This window comes from Labeo rohita, chromosome 2, assembly GCF_022985175.1.
Source record: "Labeo rohita strain BAU-BD-2019 chromosome 2, IGBB_LRoh.1.0, whole genome shotgun sequence".
NCBI lineage: Eukaryota > Metazoa > Chordata > Actinopteri > Cypriniformes > Cyprinidae > Labeo > Labeo rohita.
Window position 1 is genome coordinate 2,828,556 of NC_066870.1, and position 27,016 is coordinate 2,855,571.

General features: G+C 35.7%; 2 protein-coding genes across 4 annotated transcripts; both read right to left on the reverse strand.

Annotated features, from left to right (window-relative positions):
- Nucleotides 1–5,088: 5,088 nt before the first annotated feature.
- gpaa1 (glycosylphosphatidylinositol anchor attachment 1) lies at nt 5,089–14,554 on the reverse strand. The gene is made up of 14 exons (XM_051096748.1): nt 14,455–14,554; nt 14,273–14,346; nt 13,664–13,768; nt 13,366–13,545; nt 13,153–13,264; nt 12,728–12,875; nt 11,396–11,497; nt 11,053–11,249; nt 9,862–10,058; nt 9,527–9,680; nt 9,170–9,241; nt 7,735–7,931; nt 7,483–7,653; nt 5,089–5,916 (listed from the first exon to the last, which is right to left on the reverse strand). Exons 3-14 carry the CDS (start codon nt 13,735–13,737, stop codon nt 5,673–5,675), a joined length of 1,848 nt encoding a protein of 615 aa, XP_050952705.1. The 5' UTR covers nt 13,738–13,768; nt 14,273–14,346; nt 14,455–14,554; the 3' UTR covers nt 5,089–5,672.
- Nucleotides 14,555–14,931: 377 nt separating this feature from the next.
- Nucleotides 14,932–27,016, reverse strand: si:ch211-188c16.1 (uncharacterized protein LOC562677 homolog). 3 transcript variants are annotated; one of them, XM_051096759.1, is made up of 17 exons: nt 26,863–27,016; nt 25,718–26,579; nt 25,421–25,600; nt 24,154–24,580; nt 23,870–23,985; nt 23,760–23,785; nt 23,381–23,421; nt 23,196–23,234; nt 22,636–22,768; nt 22,280–22,439; nt 22,069–22,192; nt 21,459–21,493; nt 16,212–16,275; nt 16,080–16,114; nt 15,932–15,995; nt 15,583–15,651; nt 14,932–15,433 (listed from the first exon to the last, which is right to left on the reverse strand). In XM_051096759.1, exons 1-17 carry the CDS (start codon nt 26,869–26,871, stop codon nt 15,364–15,366), a joined length of 2,454 nt encoding a protein of 817 aa, XP_050952716.1. In that variant the 5' UTR covers nt 26,872–27,016; the 3' UTR covers nt 14,932–15,363. The 3 variants fall into 3 exon arrangements, with proteins under 3 accessions (XP_050952716.1, XP_050952733.1, XP_050952723.1); XM_051096776.1 differs by having other exon boundaries at nt 15,572–15,651; XM_051096766.1 differs by having other exon boundaries at nt 14,932–15,651.

Genomic DNA, 27,016 nt, shown 5'->3' on the forward strand with positions numbered 1-27,016 from the left:
ATACTTTCATGCATAATAATGAAAAGGCACAGTAAAAATGGATTGCATGACAAAAGTCTGTATATTCTCTTTCTGTATTTAACACTAACAAAAGTCTGCCAAATTTGTCGGTGGTAGGAAAATTAAAATGTTAAATTAAACCCTACTCTGTGTTTTGTCTCCAAATACCCTTTGATGAAGAGATGCTGTGTAATCCAGCCATATTATGGCAGGACAACCAGCACACTGTTTGGCCAGTCGGAAAAAAAAAATGAATGAAATTCACACAGCCACAATAAATCAGTCTAGCAGCCAAAACTAATGCTTTAAACATGAGATCTCATGTTGACTGCATCACACGTGTGAGATCTGTCAGTCTTCATGTGATTTGACAAATGACTACAATAAAAATGTTAACAAACGTCCCATTCTAAGTCTTTCAAGGGCAAGTTTTCTTCCCTCTCGGAATGAGAAAAAAAGGTCTCATGTATTAAATAAATCTATTTTTATGCCTATTTTAAGCCAGTGCTGCTTATTTTGTTTTTGTAGGTTTTATAACCTGTGAGGTCACACAAGCATAAAGGGTTTTGTTGCTGCAGCACAAATGAAGGGCTTTCTGTTTTTATGACATTCCTGAGCGGATTTGCATTAACCCTGAAGAACACGTTTGTTTTAGCAGCACAGCCAAACTAAACAGGCACATATTGCCAAAGAATAGTGAATTTATATTGTTTTATTCTGAACAAGTACCTCTCATAAATGAGAGGGATGTTCAGAGATTGTCCAAAAACATTATAATATATAACCCAATATTGTGTCCATTAAATACATATTTATAAAAAGCACTTTACTTTAACTTTTTTTTTTTTTAATTACACTTGTTAACCCAGTGTCATTTTTTTTAAATCTCCAGTTTTCTGCATGCTTACAATTGATCAATAATTGAAAAAGAACAGCATGTGAGAAGTGTGCATCCTTTTTAATGGAAAAGTCACCACTTGTAGAAAATTAAAAAATATATATATAAAAATCTGTGATCATTTACTCATCCTCAAGTTGTTCCAAACCTGTACGAGCTTCTTCTGTTGAACACAAAAGAAGATATTCTGAAGAATGTTGGTAACCAAACAGTTCTTCTAACTTTCACTTGAGTGCTCCATAGAAATCCATGTTAAAATGGTGTTAAAAAAAAAAAAAAAACGTCTGAATTGAAACTTTATTACATTTAAATATAACAATGTGTGCAGGTTTAACGTTATATTATCAGCTCAGAAAATGTTCATTTGACTTGAAACATCAGAGACCAGAAATGTAAAGCACGGCTCCAGTCGGGCCAAACTTCCACGTTCAGAAAAAGGTGGATGGAAAAGAAAACAGACAAGAAAAGCAGAAGAAACTTGCAGTTACTTGTTTTTATCCTGAAACTAGTTAACAGCAAGAACAGCGTCATCATTTCATCAGCGTCATCATTATTATCAGCTTCGAAGTAATGCCCTATAGTGTATAAACTTACAACAATTTTACATCTCATCAGTGATTGCTTAAATTTGCATGTGAGCATTTAAAACATTCTATGCCATGGGAGGCTATTTCTGTGGCTTAATCTGTATTTACACGTGTTTAGAATAATTATCTCACTCTAGACTTGCTTCTACTTAAGAAAACAAGCAGAATATGTGAGCCTTAGGCTTGTGTTCTCTCTGCATGTGCAGCGCTTTCACTGGTTGGAGTGGCACGTGAGGAGTCGTGTTAAAGTCCAGAAGCTCCCTATGCAAACCACTTTTGGCTTGTATATGCAGACAAGTGCATGCAATAGATTTGATGCTTTATGCTACCAAACATTCATTTTTCATGATTGGTTGCTTTTGACAGTCTCTCCTTGTCAGCCCCAATGGATGCTTTGGGGCCATGAATTTGAACCGCTTTGGATTCTGATGAGTTTGGCAGTGGATAGACTGGTGCATGCAATTAATTTGGTGCTTGTGCACTAAATATTAGGTTTGTGGCATTACGGCTCAGACGGGCTGTTTTTAAGAGTGCCAGAAAGTATAAAAATATTTAAAAACACCTTTTTGTCCTGTTCTTCCCTGTATGTGCACCCTAACATGAAATAACAGAGAAGTACATGAATACTACAGGTATATAATGTATCAGCCATCACTTTTCACTAAAGCATGTTAGAATTAAGAAACTAAAAGTTAGTTAAACGCTGCCGGTCTGCTGAATTTCAAATACTGCCATAACGTTGTGCACTTTGTCCAATGCTACACAGTGTGTATGTGTGTGTGCGTAAAAATAGTTTGAATGCTTTGTTGGATCAGTATTAAGATATTATCTACAGTTCATGCATAATTATTAGGCACGCAGATATTCTGGTCATTTTTTTCTTTTTCCCCCCCAAGCACATTTGACCAATAAATGGGCCAAAAAAAGATTTAACTCAGACTGAAAAGTCAAAAATTATGAAATGCCCATGAGAGGGATGCAATACTAATGCAATACAAGAACATGCAAAATTAAGGCATGACCATTGGACAGCTAAATGCTCATTGGGTCAGCACAGTCAGAAAAAAACAACTGGAGAAGAAAAGACACACATGAACTGTTTTGGGAGTTCATTTTTAGTCTCTGCAAGACAGACTTTTCAGGATAGGAGATAAGACTAAAAATGAACTCCCAAAACTTACTGCCATATTCTGGAAGATAAATTCTTGAAAGAGTAGTTTAAGAGGATGTGATGCTGGTCCTTCAAGAGTCACGCTCAACTTATCTGTCTATAAAGCCTATTTAAAAAAAAAAAAAAAACACACTTCACAACACTTCAGCATGTTATTCTTATTAAGTGGGGGTCATTTTTAGTATTTTTTACCCAAGCAAAGTCTCTGAGAACCTGACACATTGCACTTCTGAAGACTCCAGGTAAGCTGCAGTTCTGGAAAATGGTGGCGCTGGATAATAAATGGTTCCTGATGGTGTCACACCTAATTCTTTCCCTTAATTCTTAATTCTTTTGCAGTTAATGTATCTTTTCTTCTCCACCTGTTTTTTTTTGTTTTGTTTTGTTTGTTTGTTTTTGACTGTGCTGATCCAATGAGCATTTCGCATTTTTTAAGGTCATGCCTTAAAGGAGAAGTCCACTTCCAAAACAAAGATTCACATTTAATGAACTCACCCCCTTGTCATCCAAGATATTCATGTCTTTCTTTCTTCAGTCGTAAAGAAATTATGTTTTTTGAAGAAAACATTTCAGGATTTTTCTCCATATAGTGGACTGATATGGTGCCCCAAGTTTGAACTTCCAAAATGCAGTTTAAATGCGGCTTCAAACGATCCCAAATGTGGTTGTAAACGATCCCAGCCAAAGAAGAAGAGTCTTATCTAGCGAAACAATTGTTTATTTTCATAAAAATAATACAATTTATATACTTTTTAATGTCAAACTCTCGTCTTGTCTTACTCTGCCTGGACTGTTTTTGTTCCGGTTCATGACAGTTAGTGTATGCCATGCTCATGTTCTCCCTCAACTTCAAAATAGTCCTATTTCGCCGTTTTACCTTTTTTGTTAAGGGTGTTTGATATTCTTTGCATGTTCACTTTGCAAAGACTGTGTCGGTACTTCTGCAGCGATGTAGGGTGATTTTGAAATGATTTTTGAAGTTGAGTGAGAAAAATACGATTGGAGTTTTTCAACATACCCTAACTGTCCTGAGTCAGAATACACAGAGCAAGACAAGATGAGGGTTTGACATTAAAAAGTATATAAATTGTATTTTTTTAATGAATATAACCGAACATTTCACTAGATAAGACCCTTCCTCAGCTGGGACCGTTTGAATCTGCATTTAAACTGCATTTTGGAAGTTCAAAAATCAGTCCATTATATGGAGAAAATTGCAGAAATGTTTTCCAATTTCCAAAAAACAATTTCTTTACAACTGAAGAAAAAAAAAAAAGACAAACACCTTAGAAGACAAGGGGGTGAGTAAATTGCATGGGAATCTTAGTTTTGGAAGTGGACTTCTTCTTTAACTTTGCAAATTCTAGTATTGCATCCTTCTCATGGGCATTTAATAATATTTGACTTTTCAGTCTGAGTTAATTTTCTCTTTTGGCTCATTTTATCTGTAAAAGAAAACATACCTAATAATTGTGCACACCTGAATATAAGGAGTTTTTCACTTCCAGCCTTCATGGACAATTATATATCATCACTTGTAAATGATTAAATGAAAAAATGTATAGTAATTATTAAGATTGATTTAGTTTGGAATTGGTAAAATGTGACTGAAAAAGAAAAATGACCAGAATATCAACATGCCTAATAACATGCACTGTATGGCCAGAAAAATAATCTCCCTCTATGATCTACAGATGTTCTCACTAAACATTCGGTGGATCTCTGACAACAAGTCTGTAAAGAATTCCCCAAATCAGTTACTTGATCCAAACATTTTTTATTGATCATAATTATAAACATTTCCCTTTTGGGCTTATTTTGCTCCCTTACATCTCATAACATGGACAGTTCTTGTTTATGACCTACGAAAAGACCATAATATCATACATTAAAACTTTTTTCTTTTTTCATATCATATTTACAAAGCTCTTCATAACTGCAGCTGAAATTACAGATAATATACTAATATATATATATATATATATATATAAATAAAATAGATGCTAGACAATAACATATAGTGATATAATATTAAATTTGGATGTTACATTTATTTTGTATTAATGTTCAAACTCTTGTTTTTATAATGTTATAAAGGTTTTATTATTATTATTATTATTATTATTATTATTATTATTATTATTAATTCATTAATACCTGAGTCAATAATATATAGCAATGTAATATTAAATGTGGATGTTATACATTTTTGTATTAGAATTCAAACTGATATTTTATGAAAGCTTTATTAATATTATTAATTCATTAACACTTAAGATGTGGGAAGGTTTGATTTAATATAAATGCACACAAATAATTAAGCGGCAGTAAATCTGACACTTTGCTTATAATTTTAAGTTATTTTAATCACATTTAACAATCAAAAACATTTGTGCACAATTCATCAGAATATATGAATACAGTGTTGCCTGAAAAAAAAAATGAAAATAAGTCTTGGAAACTTGCTCTTTAAGGTTGAACGTTCTCATTTCCACCTTTTGTAATGTCCACAAAGAATTAAATTGCAAGGGCTTCATTTTGAATTAAACAAACAATCCTTTTGTGCAATTTTTAGTTTTAAACAATATCAAATATAAGCTTCTAGTTCCCGTGTTCAGAATGCCAAACTACGCAAAGCCTTTTTTGTTAAATAACATAAAAATGAACCATGACCCACACATCTGGAAATGATATTGAATTTCTTTTCTAATGAATTTGAACATTTCTGCTTTCTTATAATAATTCATTATTTGTGTCTTATGTATGTCTTCATGCAAACCCATTCCCAAACCCCCTGAAACACTCAATACTTGGACCAAAGTACTCTTACCGTTGAAGCCACACCATTAAATCCTCTTTATTTCTCTTTGGGCCTGACGTCCTCATAGATCTTCCTTACGCCAACCCCTAACAGCAGACAACGTCCACGGATGGACAGTAACTCTATGATTGGCACAAAGTGGGATTCAATTCAGAAACAGCTCCATCAGAAGCTACTTGAGACACTTGAGAAATGTTAGTTCCAGAAAAGAATGTTCCAGAACATTAGCCAGCAGGGATAAATGAACAGGGCTAAGAGCGGATACACGAGCGATCCGTAGAGAGTGTGATCGAGAATGCCCTGCGAGATGACCGACAGGAAGAGCATCCAGCCTTCGCTGATGCTGACGGGCACTTCGATGAGCTCCTGGTAGATGAAGACGCAGTAGAGGATGGTGAAGGCGGGACTGAGCAGCACCATGGCCAGAGCGCACAGAGATCTAACAGAGAGAACGAACACACAGGAAGAGATATTAGAGGATAATATAAACATGAGACCACAGGCAGAGTTTCACACTGTGATATCACTGACCACAGACCGCAATCAAATCGAGATGTAACATGAGTACGGCAGAATGTGTGTGACAAACACTATGCTCATATGAGTCAATGTACTCAGTATTTTATTATATATAGAATCAATAGCACTTTGTCCTACAGTAAGGACACTGAGACTGTTTCTCACAAATGATCAATCCTTAACTTGTCAATTGTCACCCCCCCTTTCTGAATTTACGAATGCTTGATCTCTTTTTTTTTTTTTTATTAAAGACACCCAGCAGATTATTGCTGAAGTGAAAGCATTTAAAAAAATTAAACTGTAAAAAAAAAAGTTTTAGAAGTTTACGCTTAAGAAAATTGACTGTACTAAACAATATGTAGCTTGGCTTCTCTGCTGAGGCTGGTTTTAGCTGTTTTTTTTTTTCAGCAGGGAAGCCAAGCCTGGTCATCCAGCCTGGTCTTAGCAGGTCAGCCGGCTGGTTTTAGAGGGTTTTGCCCACTTCCTTTGCTGGTCAGGCTGGGAGACCCATAGATATATACACGTAGATGCCTCATTAGCGACCGTTTGTATGGGCTGCTATATATAAGCCATCCCCCATATTCCAAATGCCACGATCGTGCACAGCCATTGGTCTGTGAACCTATAGTATGGTGAATAATGTCAAGTTGACCGTTCCAAGATGGTAGATGCACCAACATGTTTCGAGCAGTCAAATGAGGCATCTATACACATCTATGGGGGAGGCCAGCTAAAACCAGCTACTTCCATCTTAAACCAGCTAAGACCAGCCGATAAGCCTAGGCTGGTTTTAGCCATTTTTTTGTTTTGTTTTTTGAGTTGAGAAAGCCAACTGAAATCCTACTTAAACTACTACTTCTTCAGAGACAAAAGTGTATCTTTAGAATATTTTTTTTAAAGTGTATCAGAATTTTAAAGCTATAACCACCAAACTTGGGTCAGACCTTCAGATCCGTCTTACTCAGGTTGCCATCTCTTTTCTAACTGATCCGACTTATGGTTTTCATAAACCAGACTATCAAAACCATTAAAAATCCCATAGACTTTCATTGGGGGGTTGAAAACTTTATACAATGAGACTTGCAGTGTTTTTAAGCTGTCTATTGCTATAGCAAACCTAACAAGTCCCCCTACTGAAAAAACAGCTAAAACCACGCAACGTCCGGGTAAATGACGCTTGCTTGCCCTCACTGGTTATCGCAGGTTTTACGTTAGAGGCAGCCCGATCAAGAATCCTAAATATCAAACAGTCTGGGGATGCTTCGTCTTGATTGGGAGCAGTTAAATAATCGTAATGACACCATACAACAGAGGATTTTTTTTGGAAAAAAATTGTTTGCAACGAGCCTTGAATTGGCCTTGATGCTTATTGTTCATGGTAACTAATGTAGTTAATTAAGGTTAATAAATACAATTTTACTGTAAAATGTTACCGATTTGCTAATATTGAGATAAAACAAATTGTTATTGGTTTAAATGTGCATACTTGGGCATGTGCGGCGTGATGCTGGCGGTGATCGGCACCAGTGTAACCGCCAGGATGAATCCCAGAGAGAAGTTAATGAGGGCTGTGCAGCCCAACAACACCGCTAGATACAGCAAAGCTGTCAGTTTCAGCACTTTCCAGCCCTGCTCTGTTCCCTCTCCAGACAACAACCTGCCACAGACAAATGATTCATGTTAGCAAATAAACATTTGACACAATATAAACCACATTAGAACGAGTTTGTGTGTGTACCGTTGTGTGTTGTGCGGCAGGGCTAGGCCGGCAGTATAGATGGCAATAGCAGTGAGCACCACAGCTTCGGTTTCAGACACAGGGAAGTGCTCCACAGCCATTTCCTGCAGATGAACAGGTAGCAGATACAGCGCCACACCGGTCAGGTGACTAATCACCACTGGGGTCAACACCGTCAACACACCCGGACTGGACGGCTGCAGAGAAATGGAGAAAACAAATGTTATGCAGGAACATATGCAATGAGAAACTGGGCTTCTATTACTGAATCAGATCTTAATTATATTTCTTCATTTGTTTTAATAAAAATAAACATAATTAACCCTTATGCTGTGTTCCAGGATTTTCTTCTTCCAAAAAATACAAGTTAATGCTGTCACATTGGACTAAAACTTAATTGGCTTTTCTCACACAGGGTATAATTACATTTTTTGTACACTTATAAGGATTTTTGACACTCTTTTATGGGTTTAAGTTTTTCCCAATTAGCACAAGTTTTGTATTTCTTTTTGTACCTGACTGATCATAGGCCTCACTGATCTGAGCTTATGTGCTTCAGTTTTTGAGTAAAACAAGCATTATTTGTGGATTATTTTGGCAATGTTCACTCAAAAACTGAGGTGCATAAACTCAGATTAGTGAGGTCTATGATAAATCAGTTTAAAAAACAAATACAAAACCTGTGCTAAATAAAAGAAAGCATGTTGACAAAAAGACTGGATCTAAGATCTGGTGATAATATAGCATAATAAGAGATTTAAAATTGCAATTTTTAAAGGGCTGTCATTTTTGACCAAACTAGGTATAAGGATTTTCAACACAGCACAAGCATTAAAGTCAGCAAGCAACAATTTTACTTTCATCATGTGGCATTTTATAGTGAAACATAAAAAAAGAAATGAATAATAATAATAAAAATAGGCAGGGCATGATTTTATTCATGGGCAACTGATTGGATCATGAAAAGTGGGAATTTCTAAGCAGAACGGAGCAAGACCTCGGTGCGAGTTTGCAGTGGGTTTTCAGGTTATTCTATCATTTGCTAACTTGTATTGTATGAACATTAACGGGAACACTGCAAAAAAAAAATATTTTATTGTAAGTATTTTTGTCTTGTATTCATAATTTTTATAAATATTTTAGAAAACAACTCTTTGCTTCTCAAGTAAATGCATCTTGATTCAGGAATGTTTAGATATTTATACAGGAAAACAAGACAAAAGTTTTAAGTAAGAAAATCATTTCTTGCCGTAAATTTATTGATTGTTTTCATTCTTGGTAACCTTTTAGAAGGGCAGCGTATGTAATAAATACAAATGATGTAATGCAGACAAAGATACAGATGCTTTACTTTATTTCAAACATCCTGAAATATAATTTACTCTCCTGTTTAAAACATTAATCAAATACCATCATTACACAACATATAACTTACTTGCTCTGCTTCACCAACTCCATCCACTGCTGTCAGAGCAGATGTTCCCAGATGAACCCAGAGATCCAGCGCCTGCAGTCGAATTAAGGATTCTAACAAACACATTAGCATTTGATTCAATGATTGATTCATCAGTGAATCAATGATTCATTTAATACTCCATGTCCAAAAAACACATTTCTTACAATGTAGGTAAATATTACTATGCATTAATAAGAGTTTTGTCTTTCTCATACTTAAAGTCTGTAAAAAAAAAAAAAAAAAAAAAAAAAAAATCTGGCCTTGATTTGTTTTTAAATATGACTTTTACTTCATTGCATTAAACAATTTGAAGCAACCCATGAGTGAAAAGGATACTCGAAGCAGTAAGATGACAGCTAGGAGGCCAAACGCCGGCATATAGTAGCCAATGGAGACAAACCGAGAGAGAGAAGGCAAGAGGTAGAAGAAATATGACTGATGAAGACGCTCCAGGAGATTGTTGAGTTTACGGACCATTCCCTCCAGCAACCTGCCAAACAATGAAATAAAAGAAGGGCTGAATTAAAAGAATGCATGATCATAAAAAGTTCAAAACTTGTTTGACTTATAAAAGCACTGATCATGGCTCTTTAAAGTAAAATGGATGTGTATTTTCCCCCATGTGCTGATTTCAATATCACAGCTGATTTCTTGTGTAACACAAAACCAACCTGCCAATGGTGGTGGCGTCCATCTTGTAGTGTCTAAAACTGTTGATGCCTCGAATAGAAGCGGCTTCGATGTGATACCGGAGGAAGAGGCCGTGATCACCCCAGGACCGTCCGCAAGCTTGTTTCAACACCATCAGCATCATGGTCTGCGCCGCGTGAGTGTAGCCCTCAGCGGTGTCCCAGTCATTCCTCTGGAGCTAAAACACAAGCAACGGCAATGATGAAACGATTAACAAGTGTGTCGTTTTGATTTTGATTGTGCGGGTCAGAATCAGTTTGGCCTGAGGACCAAATTTGGGCTTGTTTAGGATTAATATAGTGGTTCTCAACATTTACATTTTATAGGCTAACTGGTTAACAAACAAAACCAAAGTGTGCATGAACTCTATTCAATCAGTCATGATGACATTACTAAACACACGTACGAAGAGAGACACTTTCAGCCAATTCAGAGTAATAGCAAGACGTGATGATTCATGAGTGACAGGTTATCATCACGATAAAGGATCAGATTTTGAATTTGCAGATGTATTTTAAAGTGATTGCTATGTAAGTGGCATAAATATGAACAGTAGCTACAGTAGAGAGTGGGAAAGTGAGTGGGAAACTCTTAAACTGTGGCTTGTTCTGAAGGTAAGATTGCTATTGCTATTGTCATTCTTTTGATTTTCAGCTGTTACGCTGTGTGCATCAGCTTACTACTATCAAACCAAAATGTTTGCTTGTTCTATAACTTATGCTGGGTTTTACTGTCTACACTTGAATTTGCTTGTTTGGCTGTTGACATTGAAAACTATGCATGTTAAGGTTAAGGTCTGTTAATTTCTTGACTGCCGTTTGTAAATATTTGACATACTTTTCTACCTATTTGGGTAGAAACATATTTGCTAATTCTACTGTTTTTGCTACTGATCATTTTTTCCCTTTCTTTTGTATTTTTCTAATCACATTCTAAATCACATTATTTTGGCAGTGAATGTTTTGGGTGTTGTTTTCTTAGAATAAATGGGTTTTGGACAGCTTTTGGGCTAGAAAATTGCCATCACAAAACTGAAAAACTGAAAAGCATCTAACATTTAACTCAAGTCCCTCCTGAGATAATTTGCATTCTCAGATATGTGTATATGTTGCATGCTTTTGTGGCTGACTGTTTTGTAATGTGTGATTGATCATTTTATCTGACAGGCCTACCTTTCCCTGAATGGTGCACAGGACTCCTAACTTCTGACAGAAAGCATAGAAGAGATTGGCCAGGTCCAGGTTGGGCAGCTGACCGTTAAGTCCTTCTAAAATCAGGTCCAGGCTGGTAATGACATCACTGCTGAGCTCCAATGAGAGGGCAGCTTGAATTGACCCTGCACGACCCTGCAGTGGCGAGTAATCCATTCCTGAATAAAAGAGAGAACCGAAAACATAACAACAGACAGAACTGGCAATTTACTCTAGAAAAGGGATAGAATGAGTGAAAATTAGGAAATTGGGTTATTAGGTAATTTTTCATTTTCTGATTCCACAATAAAGCAGTATGTTTCACCTGTAATGTTAGTGTGGTGGTAGCCTTCCAGCCAGGCCTGCATGCCGATCAGATCGTGCTCATTCACTAAGAATATGATGTCTTTGGCCCAGTAAATCTGATCTGTGGGGAAGAAGTGGACAAAACTCCTATAACTAAAACAAAACTCCTCAACGGTAAGGTTCAGACTCAAATGTCTTACATAACTGGAGTCCTTGCATCGAGGCAAACAAAATCTATCACTCTGAATTTACTTCCATCTAGGACAAATCCACAGTATTTGATTTGTGAACTAGTCATAGGCGGTTTATCCAACTGAAGCATTCAGCAAAATCTTAATCAAGTACTATTATCAATGTATTACAATTATCATAATGACTCCATAATGAATCCATCTATAATTTAAGTAGTCAGAGTGCCTTCTTTTACATAAACAGCTAGATTTATTTATTTTATTTTATTAATTAATTTTAACCATTTGTTCATGACTTTTTTCCTCCCAGATTTAGTGCAGGAGTATTTTTTGGTCAAAAATAAATAAATAAATAAATAAATGCATAAATGGGGAAAAAAAAAAGTGTTCCCAAGATAATTAATAAATAGTTATGAAAATGACATAATTTCTGCATATAGATTTATTATTCCATTTAGTTACAATTATTAAATTTTTAAAAAGGTTCTTGGGAAAAAAAAACAAAAAAAAACAAAAGTCCAATTTTCTCAAAACTTAATAATATGAAAGGACACATGCATGTACAAACTGGTGCCAATTAAACACCAGGTGGTGCTATAAAAAAAACAAAAACAAAAAAAACCAACACAGAACACTTCTTAATACTTTAAAAAGTTGTTGTGAAATTTACATACATTTTAGTGCATTACACTAATGTGAATATTTTATATAAAAACTTAAATTTAATTTAAAAAATAATTTAATTTAAATTTTACATTTTATTTGTATTACTATTATTTTTTAATAACAATAATAATAATAATAATAATAATAATAAGTATTATTATTATTATAATTAGGTAATATCCAGGATTTTAGGCAGACTTCAAATGGATTACCAGACCTATTTTTTAGACTAGTCTGAGTCTAAAACTGAAAGCTTCTCATTGCATAACGGACACATGTACATTCAGCCATCAGACATTCATTGAAATAAATCTTAATGCAATGACTGGGAATTTGCAAAACACAAGGAATTTTCAAAATATGACATGGAAAAATTCCTGAATTTGCCAGATCAAAACTTTAAATGCAAAAGGTAGTTTTGTAACGTCCCCATGCAACACAGATTGAAATAAGTGTTGAGTATGTTGACAGGATGTGCTTATAAAGTGTCTTACTCCTGAAATACTGTGCGAGAGCCAGCAGCAGACCGACCGCTTGGTTGTTGCTGTTTCCAGGACTGCAGGGAGCCGTGATGACGAGAGCCTCTGTCCGAGGAGCGCGAGGAGCTCGCAAGATCCCGTACACATTCGTACCATGAACCATCTGAATAAAACAGGCCAAAACATATATACTTTGTTCTTGTTCTTTCTTTAGTTTTATTTCACTCCTAATACATTAAAGCATGCAAACGACTTCCGTCTTGAATTCTGCTAAATGTCTACATATCAATTTCTTTCTTTCCCCCCACCCCCAAAAAAGTAACAAAATCAGATCATGCACACTACTGCAAAAAAACAGCTCACAGTCAATACAGCTGTTATGCATTATGTAAGGTTGAAAAGTGATTGCAATAACACAGAAAGGCAGCACAGAAACTCACATATCTTTCTTTGTTCTCATCAGGGAAGGGCAGCTTACGGGAGAAACTCTGAGTGAACACTTCCAGTCCTCTGGCCTGCATGCTCTTAACTAACCACTCCACCGGCATCCCACTGGAGAGACAAATCAGGATCATTTCTGACTTCATCAAGAAACCTGCTTTAATTATACTTCAAGCGCTCAGAGACTGCAACGGCTTCTATGTTCTGCTCACCCCGCCTTTCTTTTGTGAGCATCAAACTCCTTTGCGATGGACAGCGCTCGTTCCCCAGCGGAGAAGCGCTCCTCCACCATGGTGGAACCCATGGCATTCTCTGACATGTACGTGCGTAGGGTGAAGGGCTCAAACGCCAGACCCATGAACCACACGATGGCCGCCAGGTAGCACACCGTACTGAATGACAGGAATTAAAAACAAGCAGAGGAACAAATAAGGAACATAAGAAGATGCCGCAGTGTGCCAGGTTAACACAAGGTTGATGAAGTTGCGATTTTAAAGGTGAAACGCCTACCATATGGGTGTGTTGAGGCGGGTCAGGAGGTTGGTCAGGGCTTTTCTGCGATTCGGGTCAGACAACAGACCCATGATGATAACTTACTGCTCTGCGTCAATAGACCTAATAAATGAAAGAAAAAAAAAAAAAAAAAAAATTATATATATATATATATATATATATTTTACATCTTAAAAATACAGAAAAACACTCTATAAGGACTTTCAACATTTGAACATCAGTGTTGAAGTCTTCAACAACCAGGCAGTAAATATTTTTCAGGATCAGTTTTTTTTTTTTAAGTCTATTTCTGGATAGGCACATACCTTTTATCATTGTATAATATATTGTACAAAATGCATTATATTCCATAGTTATTGCCCAGGACATAAAATGCACAGATTTTTAAAAATGCTTGCAATAACTAAAGGTAAATTCATTGAAAATTACTATACCGTATTATCAGATCTATTGAATGAAATGTCAAACTGAATGCAAGCTACTAGTGAAAAGGAAATGTCTGCACAAAATGTAACACACCAATCATCTTCTACGGCAAATCAGTAAATGAAAAGATATTACTACGATTAAAATAACAAGAACTGTACCATTATTAAGATGAATTACCTAAAGTATCAGTCTGATTTATTCAGCGTTTTAGCTGAACTGTCCTGTGAAGGCAGACACTAGCTCCTCATCACCTGCGACGAACAAAACACATTTTAGGAGATTTCAGAATAACTGCAAAATACGTGATGACATTCGGATAAACTAAAGTATGTAAACGTCTCAGTATATGGTTTACTTACCCTGAAACAGCAAACGTTAAAATGTAGTTTCATTTGCAGCTGCAGGACATTCATTTATTCACAGTTCACACTGTTGTTCCGTGTTTCGGTCGGAAGTAATTCAGAGCGGACCAACTTCCTGTGAGCGAATCTAGACGGGCGGGACTTGGCGAGTTTTTTTTTTTTTCCAACAATGACAAAATCTATTATCTATAATTTGTAAATAAACTTCCAAATAGCAAATTGTATACAAGTATTCATCCATAAATTTATTTCTATGTTTATTAGAATTAGTATGTTTATTTAGAATTTTTTTTTTTTATATTTACATAGATATATGGATTATTTAAATGTACATATTCATATCCTTTATGTGGCAGCACAGATACATGATAAAACTGTCAGCAATGTAGACCTAACTCACAAATTTAATCAGAGGTTGATTACAGCTGTCATTTAATAGAAAAAGATGGTCAGACTCACTGCTGTATACAGATCCGTTTATTCCATGCCAACATTTACAAGTTGTGTTTTCACTAATAAACAAACATGTAATCAAACCACCAACTTCCAACATTCCCACACAATGAGACACACAAAGACAAAAGCAACTTAAAGGTGTTTTCTATCGACAACATGCAAAATTGGTTATTTCAGTTTTGCATGTTATCTGTACAAAACACTCAACTCCTTATAGATGACTTCAGCTTTTTTAATAGTTCATATGAAAAAGAGCCAAACCTCCATCTCATTAAAACCCCTAAGCTGGCACCGTCTGTTATTCATCCTCAATCTACCACTGCTTGCTCACAATGGAAACACGTTTCAAACTTTCACCAAAATGCTACAGTTGTCATCTAACAAGCATTTTTTCTCTTTGTATTTGAGTATAAATCAGATTTGATGAGTTCAAAGACTAAAGGCCAGTGTTTAAATGTTTAAATGACATTTCATGAAAAAATGTGAATTTCGTTGGTAATGATAGAGGAAGGCAATCATCCTGTGGAGGGAAAAAAAAAAAGTAAGAGTAAGTCTTACACATTTTTTTTCCTCTCAAGTATTGCTGGTTCCAGTTTCTTTCAGTGATTGAAATAAACATTCTGATCTTGCAAACATCAAACGATACAGTGAAACATGCCATAGGCTCACAGAGAGTCAGCATAAAGTGCTGGAGGAGGAAGAAGATCAATGTCTGCAAACTGGAAGTTTTCTGCCTCTCTGTCTCAAACACAGGGATAGTTAATGAAGAGACATAATTAAAGGCCAGACATTATCATACAATGCAGGATTTGCTTGAATAGACATAACGAAAAGTGGCCTTATCTAAAATAATAATAATAATAATAATAATAATAATAATAATAATAATTTGTTTCCATATGGCATAGGGGAATATACTGGTCTTGATTACTATAGAATATTTCTTTGAATTGTCTTCAAATATTCAATAATATGTGTTTAAGTAGTTTTAGTTAAGTAATAGTTTCAAACTACTCACTGTGTCTGAACGTCTTCAATACTCCAGTCATTGAAAGGATGATGAGCAGAAGAGTTGCTATCAACTGAGGAGAGAGAGGCAACCAAGATTAAACATAAATGCTTATCAAACAATACTCATCACTGAGAAAGTAAAAACGCACACTTACACATCTCAGGCATAGAGACAGCTTTGATCTGACTCCTAGAAAGTGAAAAAAAGAGAAATACAACTCTAGAGATCGGTGTACAGTTCAGATACACAGTTTAAAGCAATTTTATGAAACAAAATTCAGGCTCACAAATTTTCAGCAGATAGCGACAACGTGTCATCTTCATACGTCCATTCTTCACTGTCATCAGAGACTGGATGAACAGAACAGAGGAAAAAATAAATAAATAAATTCACCATATTCACATAAGTACATTCTCAAATGATTGCTACGATGGCTTTTGTTCTGAACGCTTAAATGATAGTAGTTGCACTGTCCAATCTATAAAGACTATGTCTGTTCCTCGAATAGTGAGGTCAAAACATAAATTTAATGCAGGATCTAGAAAAAATCTGATCGTAATTAAACCAGAAAAAAGCAAAATACACGAACAGAAACCATTTTTAAAGCTTGGGCTCCTAAACATTAGATCACTTGCACCCAAAGCAGTTATTGTGAATGAAATGATCAGAGATAATAGTTTTGATGTACTCTGCTTAACCGAAACCTGGCTAAAACCTAATGATTATATTGGTCTAAATGGGTCTACTCCACCAAACTACTATTATAAGCATGAGCCCCGTCAGAGTGGTCGTGGTGGTGGTGTTGCAACAATATATAGTGATATTTTCAGTGTTACTCAGAAAACAGGATACAGGTTTACTTCATTTGAAATACTTTTGCTTAATGTTACTCTGCCAGATATGCAAAAGAAATCTCTCCTATCTCTTGTTTTAGCTACTGTGTATAGACCGCCAGGGCCGTATACAGATTTCCTAAAAGAATTTGCAGAATTCCTTTCAGAACTATTGGTTAATTTTGATAAAGTGCTAATTGTCGGAGATTTTAACATTCACGTTGATAATACAAATGATGCGTTTGGACTTGCGTTTACTGACCTAATAAACTCTTTTGGAGTCAAGCAAAATGTCACTGGGCCCACTCATCATTTTGATCATACGCTAGATTTAATTATATCGCATGGAATTGATCTTACTGATATAGATATCGTACCTCAAAGTGATGATGTTTCTGACCATTTCCTTGTATCGTGCATGCTGCGTATCACTGATATTAACTGTATGGCTCCGCGTTATCGTCTTGGCAGAACTATTGTTCCAGCCACCAAAGATAGATTTACAAATAACCTGCCTGATTTATCTCAACTGCTCTGTGTACCCCTTAATACACAGGATCTAGACAAAATGACTAGCAATATGGGCACCATCTTCTCCGATACGTTAGAAGCTGTTGCCCCCATCAAATTGAAAAAAGTTAGAGAAAAACGTATTGCGCCATGGTACAACAGTAATACCCATTCCCTCAAAAAAGAAACTCGCAATCTTGAGCGCAAATGGAGAAAAACTAACTTGGAAGTTTTTAGAATTGCATGAAAAAAAACGGTATGTCCAGATATAGACAGGCTTTAAAAGCTGCTAGGGCTGAGCATTTCCGCAAACTCATAGAAAATAACCAAAACAATCCTAGGTTTTTATTTAGCACAGTGGCTAGATTAACAAATAACCAGACGCCACCTGATCTAAATATTCCTTTACAGTTTAATAGCAATGACTTTATGAATTTCTTCACTGATAAAATAGATAACATCAGAAATGCAATAACCAATGTAGATTATACTGCATCTAATATGTCAACTTCTTTCGTCGCACCCAAAGAAAAACTGCAGTACTTTACCGCTATAGGACAGGAAGAGTTAAATAAACTCATCACTGTGTCTAAACCAACAACATGCCTATTAGATCCCGTACCCACTAAATTACTAAAAGAATTGTTACCTGTGGCAGAAGAACCGCTTCTCAATATTATCAACTCATCGTTATCTTTAGGTCACGTCCCTAAACCATTCAAGCTGGCGGTTATTAAGCCTCTTATTAAGAAACCACAACTAGACCCTAGTGAACTGGCAAATTATAGACCCATTTCTAATCTTCCATTTATGTCTAAAATTTTAGAGAAAGTTATATCTGTTCAACTGTGCTCATTCTTGCAAAAAAATGATATCTATGAAGAATTTCAGTCAGGCTTCAGGCCCCATCACAGCACAGAAACTGCACTTGTTAAAATCACTAATGACTTGCTTCTTGCGTCAGACCAAGGCTGCATCTCACTGCTAGTTTTACTTGATCTTAATGCTGCGTTCGACACTATAGATCATGACATACTAATAGATCGACTACAAAATTATGCAGGTATCCAAGGGCAGGCTTTAAAATGGTTTAGATCCTACCTGTCTGATCGCTACCAATTTGTTTATTTAAATGGGGAGTCATCTCAGTTATCACCAGTAAAGTATGGAGTGCCACAAGGATCTGTTCTAGGTCCTCTACTATTTTCAATATACATGCTGCCCCTTGGTAATATTATTAGAAAACACGGGATTAGTTTCCATTGTTATGCTGATGATACTCAACTATATATCTCAACAAGACCAGATGAAACTTCTGAATTATCAAAGTTAACAGAGTGCGTTAAAAATGTAAAAGATTGGATGACCAACAATTTTCTGCTATTAAATTCAGATAAGACAGAGATATTACTTATTGGACCTAAAAACAATACACAGAATCTTTTGACTTACAATTTACAACTAGACGGATGTACTGTTACTTCCACTACAGTCAAAAGCCTGGGTGTTATATTAGACAGCAACTTGTCTTTTGAAAATCATAAAAACAGAAAAACAGCTAAAACAGAAAAACAGCTTTTTACAAAAACAAATTACAAATTACAAAAACAGCTTTCTTCCATCTTAGAAACATTGCCAAGCTGCGAAACATGTTACCTGTTTCTGATGCAGAAAAGCTAGTTCACACATTCATGACCTCTAGACTGGACTATTGTAATGCACTACTAGGTGGTTGTCCTGCATCTTCAATAAACAAGCTACAGTCCAAAATGCAGCTGCTAGAGTCCTTACCAGGTCAAGAAAATATGATCATATTACCCCAATTTTAAAGTCTCTGCACTGGCTACCTATTAGGTTCCGCATCAGCTACAAAATAGCACTTCTTACCTATAAGGCACTTAACGGTTTAGCTCCTGCGTACCTAACTAGTCTTCTGCCACGCTACAATCCATCACGCTCCCTAAGGTCACAAAACTCTGGACTGTTGGTAGTACCTAGGATAGCAAAGTCCACTAAAGGAGGTAGAGCTTTTTCACATTTGGCTCCTAAACTCTGGAACAGCCTTCCTGATAATGTTCGGGGTTCAGACACACTCTCTCTGTTTAAATCTAGATTAAAGACTCATCTTTTTAGCCAAGCATTCAAATAATGCATCTCATAAACTTTTTCTGCAGCTATATCTGATCAAATGTTCATTATCAATCTTTTAGCTCTGGTTAACAAACCTTCCTTTTCTTAGTTTGAACAGCAGCTACGCTAATTATGTTCCTATTTGTTCTCTGATTGACATCCCATGGTAACTAGGAATTCACAAGCTCCAGTCTGGATCCAGAACACTTAAGAAAAGATGATGCCAACCCCACAGAGGACTTCAGATGATGCCAACCCTGAAAACATACAGCACTACCGTATTCTGCTACTAATTTATAGTGTTCTTTGTCTGTTTGATTACATCATTAATTGATCTTTACCACACATCTCTACCATATGTACATCAAGCTACTACTACATATATTGTAAAAATGTCAATTTGGTGTAAAGCTGCTTTGCAACGATATGTATCGTGAAAAGCGCTATACAAATAAATTTGAATTTGAATTTGAATTTGAATTTTTGATCAAGTACTAACATGCATCAGGACATTTATAATTGCGGCCCAAAATACTGGCACCCTTGTACTTTTTTTTTTTTCTTTTCTCCAAATAGTCACAATTTCTTCCAGAAACTAAAATTAATACATATTTTGATATCCACACATTTATGACTAGAGTGTGCAGCTGAACAAAGAAAAAAAATCTTTCAAATATTCATTTGACATAAAATCCTAAAATGGCCCAGACAATTTTACAGGCACTGTCTAGTAGTAGTAGTTAAAAAAAAGGGTGTCAAAACTCTATGATTTCCCTTATAAAATGCAATTTTTTCAAGTCAAAACACTGCACTGTTCTGAAGTGGCCAGCAATGATTCCAAATTTAAATCCCATCAAAACTTCTGCAGAGATCTGAAAGCACACATTATGAGCAGATACCCATCTAAGAGCACAAGAGAAGTTAAACAAACTGCCAGTACAGGAAGATCATTGATAGTTATACCAAATATTAACTCTAGAGCAGGGCTATTCAATTGGCGGCCCGCAGGCTCAATGTGGCCTGCCAATCATCTTCATCCGCAAGAGGAAGTAGTACGCGCAGGTCGCACAAATGGCTTGAATTGCTATTGCACTAATTATGCACTAAATAATGTCCACAAGGTGGCAACTCTGGCCCAGGCCAGTCGAAAAAGAAAAGAAAGAGATGCAAGAACAACAACAATCTACCAGAGACCAGCAGCATTGACAAGTGCTTGTATGAGGGAGTTATGAGATATCCACAACTCTAGTTTAATAGAATATAAAGACGCTGTTATCGGTCATAACTTCTGGCAAGAAACTGCGCAAACACTGGACGAAAAGTATTATCAAATTAAGTTGAAAGGCTGCGTGCTCGGTGGACAGAGCTCCAGTAGCGCCTCAACGGACAAAAACACACACAATTATGACAAATAATTTAATTATACTGTGATGTTGAATGGCTATAATTAAATAATTAAGACGCTAGCAGTATTGGAATCAATACTTCATTAATAATAGGCTACTTGGTAAAAAGATGCCATTAAACACATATTTAAAATATACTATGTTTATGTTGTTTCTACAGTCATTTGGAGGTTCAATGTGAAATGATGACAATATCAACATATAAATATGCGATTAACCATGATTAGATGCAGATTTTTTTTAATTGATTGATAGGTAGCACTAATGTTAAACTTTCATAGATGTTGGTGTTGGTAATATTACTTTATCTTACTGCTAAATATGCATTTCAATTTAATTTATAATTTTATAGGCCTCCCCAGAAAGTGATCGGGGATGGCCCCTACCCCCTTGGCCCCCTTCAAATTTTCAGTTCGATAACCTGGCCCTCAAATGAATCTAATTAAATTTTGTCAATGCAATTTTAGTTTATTTTCCGATTTACATGAATTCACTAATCTCTGTAACATTAACAGTGAAATAAAGAATCATGGTGATCCAATATTTTAATTTCAATTCATTTTTCGAGAAAATAGTGTAATTAAATAAAGTGCAAGGGTGCCAATATTTTTTACCTTGTCTGTATAAAGAAAAAAAAATAAGAAAAAAACTTACAGCTACTTGTAAGCACCGGATTCTGATGAGAGGACCTGCAAAGATCAAAACATTTTAAACGATTTAGACCCACAGGTCATCTTTGCACTCAGTGGCAGGCATTTTTTTGGCATGATGTCCTGTGCAAATTCTGTTATATGATATAGGAGCCTAACTGATTAATGCTATTGCTATGGACTGCAGTGCAGTGTCTGACTGAAGTCTATTATTTATAAATTGTCTGAGTTTACATCTAGTAACTATAGAGGACATTACTGGATGTTACTTGATTTTTAACCTCTGAGTCTTCCACTTAATCATGAGATGTAATTAATAACACTTACAGTATTATTTAATAGAGTGAATTCCTTCTGGAAGCTAGTATTTTTAGTCACTATAGTGATTATCCATAACCAAGTTAAGAAATAAAAACTATACATGATGTGCATATCCCAGGGATAGTTGACTTGTCACTAGTCAAAAGTTATAAGCAATTGTAAGGTCTTCAGTTAACAAAGAGAACAATTTGACTATAGCACTTACATAACAATAGGTAGCCAATCCATGGTCTAACTTGGTAGTTAGGACATATAATGCATGTTGTCCATTGTTGGTTCATTTTGTTCTTTACCTGCTGCTGACACTAAGGGTATCTCCATCGGTTTGGCCTCGTCCGGCGGCCTGCGATACCTTTTTTCCAAGCTCAAGCATCTCCTTTATGTTCAGCTCCACATTCATCACGGATATGTAGCCATCTATAAACCGAACACAGAATAAGTGGAGAGGGAAAAAGACATACATACAGTTTCTGCATGACTAAGGGTGTTTCAGGAGTCTCTCACATTTGTTGTTGCTGTCTCTGGCTAGCCATTTGCCCTTAGGGCAGTTGACCGTTCGGATGATGCTGATGAGATCCCCACTTTTGACGGACAGGTCGTACTTTCGGAGTTTGCTGTCTGCCAGCACTTTGGCGTGATACATGGGCTCTTCCAGGCCAGTGATCTATTGAGAAACATGGGAAATATGTCAGGACATATAGGCTGCCTAAAAGGTAATGGAATGACATTCACTTAATGTAACAACATTAGATATCAGAGCAAGTGGCATCTGGAAAAGTGAACTCATCTTTTTTAAATTAAAGCCAGATAGTCTGAAACTGCATCTATTGTGCTGACATTCATAGTATTCATATACTCACTTTAAACTTCTTGTGCATCTCATTTCTCTTTTTATCCTTCTCTTTCTGTTCTTTCTTCTCTTTCTCCAAACGCTGCTTCTCTTTCTTCTTCTGCTCTTTATCCTCATGATGTTCAGGGCTCAGCTGCTTCTTTCTGAAAGAATCACATATTTCCCACACATAGATAAGCTTTGATGGGGAATGACTCAGTTCACTCATCTTCATTGTTCTGAATTTATATATCTATACTGGCGAATAAGATTTGTCTTTTTTTGTGTGCATTTGAACAGTTAGATACATTACGAGTTACATAAGGATAATGGCAAATTTTATTTTATATAGATTTGCTAAAATACTTACATTTTTCATTTTTATTTATTTTTTACAAAAATGTTAACATACATATTATCTTTTATTAAAAGAGCATTTCCAACAAGCTGGAAGTTTCATATAGTTCATTCATTCATATATATATATATATATATATATATATATATATATATATATATATATATATATGAATATATATGCATATATATGCAATGACATTATAGAGCCATAATCATAACAAAACATAATACCTATCATGCTGGCCATTTTGATCTTCAGCTGCACTAGACCTTCAATTAAAAAAAAAAAAAAAAAAAAAAGAACACACAAAAGGTAATAAAATACATATTTACTCATTTCTTAAACAATAAACTGCATCTGAAAACAAATTAATCAGTTTTTAGACAAGACTGTAGTGAAATAAATGTTGACAAACCATTGAGTGACATGCCATATATTCCTCCACGTTTCTTCTTTCTGTCAAACAAATTAAGAGATAAAGAATACCAATATACACTGTGTTAAGACTATTAGCCTTGCTGGTTAAGACACATTAGAGCAATACATTTTGACCATTATCAAAAAGTGATTACCAAAACCAGTTTTGCACTTTTCTGAACAAAATTTAAGTACCATCCATTTCATATTAAGCACCTATTAAAATCAATTCCCAGCACACATGGTGTCATGAAGACATCTTACATAATATATAAAACATAATATTGATCTGTAAACTACTCTATATATTAAATACTGTAAACTAAACTATATCTGTAGTTCAATAAATTAATAAATAATGGAAGATAATCTCTCACCACATGGCCATTATCAGCATATGGATCTGAAAGTGAAAACACATAAATCAAATTTTCTACAAACCATTAATTTTCTGTAAATTAAACATTATTGCTAAAACAATACTCACTTTTAGGAGCTCCTTTACACTTGTAAGAGCTTTGAGCAAAGGAAAACCTGGGGACTGTTTCCACATCCTCATAAACATTATCACAGGTTTGATGAAAATGCCTTTGCTGAGAAGAACTGAAAGGAAAAAAAAAAGAACATATCTGTTGGCAAGTCAGATTAGTCTTGATATCATTAAAATGACAAGTACACAACAATACTGAGGATGCGAGTTCGAAACAAAGTCAAACGGTTTAGAATTTTTAAATAACCATTTAAGAAATATTTAAAACGTTTTGCTTTTACATGGTTTCTGCTGGAAGTTGGTGTTCACTGCTTTGGTTGAAGGCAGTGTGTGATCCATTAATTCTCAGGTCAGAAGCCACGGATTCTGTAGTAGACGTCAAGTTTCCTACATTTCTCATCTCCTCTAAAGACTGACAGGGAGCATCTTCTGACTGCATGCTCTTTGGACCAAAATGACTTGGACAATGCTGAGCCAACACAGCCTGTAAATCCAGACCATTGTCTTCATATGGCAGTGGTGGTGGAGGCAATGAATCGAACCCTGGAAATTCTGTGGCCTCTAAATCCAGGGCCGCCAGATTTATGCCGTTACTGTCTGTGGCTTCTGGCACAGAAAGGTCAAAATCTGGGAATTCAGGGGGAGGTACACTCGCGTCCTCAAGTGATGGATTACCAGTGGCCAAAATCTCAGACTCAGGTACAGATTCTGGAGAAGAACAAAAAAAAAAAAAAAAAAAAGCCAAGTTAGTGAGTAAAGAAGGAAAGAAAAAATGAAATCAGGTGATCCATTTTTAATAATAGTTCTTATTATCAATGTTTTATATTAATATTTTTGTGAACATGTAATAATGATTTTTTAGGAAATCTTTGATGAATAGAAACAAACAACAAATAAATGCATTTGAAATTTTAATCTTTTGTAACATAAATGTCTTTACTATCACTTTTGATAAATTTAATGCATTCTTATTAAATTTTGAGTATTAATTTCTTTCTTTCTTTTTTAAATACTGCTTACCCCAAACTTTTGAGCAGTAGAATATCTCAGTATTAAGTAACAAAAGCGGTGTTTAATACTGATAATAAGAAAAAATGTTTCTTGAGAAGCAAATCAGCATATTAAAATTTTTGGAGACAGATTTCATGTGACTCATGGCTGCTGAAATTCAACTTTGCCATTGGATAAACAAGTTACATTTAAAATATATTAAAACAGAAAGCATTCATTTTAAATTGTAATAATATTACACAATATTACAGCTTTATTGCATTGATTACTTAAGCGCAGCCTTGGTTTTCAAAAAGCAAAATAAAACAAAAAAAATTAACCCATATGTGAGGTTTTCTTAGGCAAACAATTTCATGTGATGAATATTAATGCCTATTAATATTATTTGTTATCGCTTATGCTTTAACCTTTTAATGGCTGTGAATACAGGTAATTAACCTCACAGACACAGTATCTGAGGTAAATTAATATACAAGTAAAAATTAAGGAAAAGTAACTCAAAAGAGAAGAGAGGTAGGTAAATGAACTTCTACAAACCAATAGTAAGTGCTTCACTTGGGTCACTGATATGAAATCCAGTCTTATATTTGCTCAGATCCACGTGTGGGGGTCTAAGTGGCTTTGAAGGTGCAGGCCCTAGGGATGCCAGATCAGGAAGTGGTTTGTGTGCTTTTTCAGTCTGCATGACTCCACTGAGCTCCATAAAAGAAATAGTGGCTAAGGCACAAGAACAGGTTTAAGAAAATCAGTGCAAGACAAATACAGTCTTGCAAGGTGAACTTGTGAACAAAATGTGAAAATGCACATAAAATACTTCACAATTTCGCAACTTACTGTTTGATGTGCCATTAATCTTAAATGGAGAAGTCTCTTGGTGACAACTTTCAGATTCAGTAGGCGATGGAGGACTTTCGGTGGGAAGCACTTGTGCTTTACTGGAGTAGAAGCCCTTTGGTCTGCCACACACCAGTAGGTTCTTGTGGCAGAGCTTCCTCTTGGCTTTCTCTAGCGTGCTCAGGACATGCTGGTCAAAGAAATGAGTAACACTTCCTGGAGATGAATCCGTCAGTGAATCATTTGGTGAAGGTGAAGCCGAATGATCTTGACCAGGACACGGCAATACAGGATTTGACACAACCTCCACAGCTTCTGTACCTTCGGTCTTCAGGGTGGACTCTTCTGCCTGAACATTGAAAGTGCCACTGTTTTTCAAAAGCCCCAGACCATTTTTACCAATTTCTTTGCCACACACTGAAACTCTGGTCAAGCTGAAAGGTGTAGGAATTGGTTTCATGATGCATTTAAGAGGTGAGGTGATTCCCTTTGAAGGAGGAGCAGAAGACTCGTACTTGGGGTCGTTCGAAAGCGGCAACACGAGGGGCAAATGCCGGACTTTAAGTGACTGCCTGTTATGCCCATCTCCCGACCTACCGACTTCATATGTTCCAATAGGAAAGCTTGGAAATGACACAGGCCGCTTTCCTGAGTTTGTTTTCAGGTCTTCTCTTAAAATGACCTGGGGTTGACTAGTAGTCTTGGTTTCCACAACTGAACAAGAGCTCATGGTTATCAGACCAGAGCGGCCTATGGCAGATGTTGGGAGGCGTTTGGGTTTCTCAGGAACCATAGGCCTGTACCTCACCTGGATCTCTTCCTGAAACTTTGCCCTTATGGATTTGAAATTGGTGCATGCGTCCTGTAGTCAAAATATAAAGTAAACAATTTCATCAGTTCATTGACAAATATACATTTAAGCTCATAGGACAGTGTAATATTAAACAGGTATACATCTACATACAGGATTATCGTTAAAAAACATGTATTTAAATGCAAAAAAAACATAAAACAAGTACATATAAACAAAATGCACGTATAAAACGTAGCCAACATCTGCTCAACAACATCTATTTGACTAAATAAGAAATGTTTGGCATTTTTTAAGTAGCACTTTTGTTGTTTATCCAAAATAATTTGTTTACCTCTTCCATGTTCGTTTAAATTCTCCTTGGCCAAGCGCGAGTTACATAAATATTACGTAGTATCTTCATAAAACGCGTCTAAGCAGCGCACCATTGTATCAAGCGATTAAACCGGGCACAAATTTGCCCATTCCAAGCTGCTAAAGGTTTGGCT

Coding starts and splice junctions, on each gene's coding strand:
- si:ch211-188c16.1 (XM_051096759.1), bottom strand. Junction 22,193..22,279: donor CAGAGACAGCAACAACAAAT/GTGAGAGACTCC, acceptor TTCGGTTTATAG/ATGGCTACATATCCGTGATG. Junction 16,276..21,458: donor TCCGGTGCTTACAAGTAGCT/GTAAGTTTTTTT, acceptor CTGTTCATCCAG/TCTCTGATGACAGTGAAGAA.
- gpaa1 (XM_051096748.1), bottom strand. CDS start 13,737: ATGGGTCTGTTGTCTGACCCGAATCGCAGAAAAGCCCTGACCAACCTC. Junction 12,876..13,152: donor ATGAGAACAAAGAAAGATAT/GTGAGTTTCTGT, acceptor TGTTTTATTCAG/ATGGTTCATGGTACGAATGT. Junction 9,681..9,861: donor GACGCCACCACCATTGGCAG/GTTGGTTTTGTG, acceptor ATTGTTTGGCAG/GTTGCTGGAGGGAATGGTCC.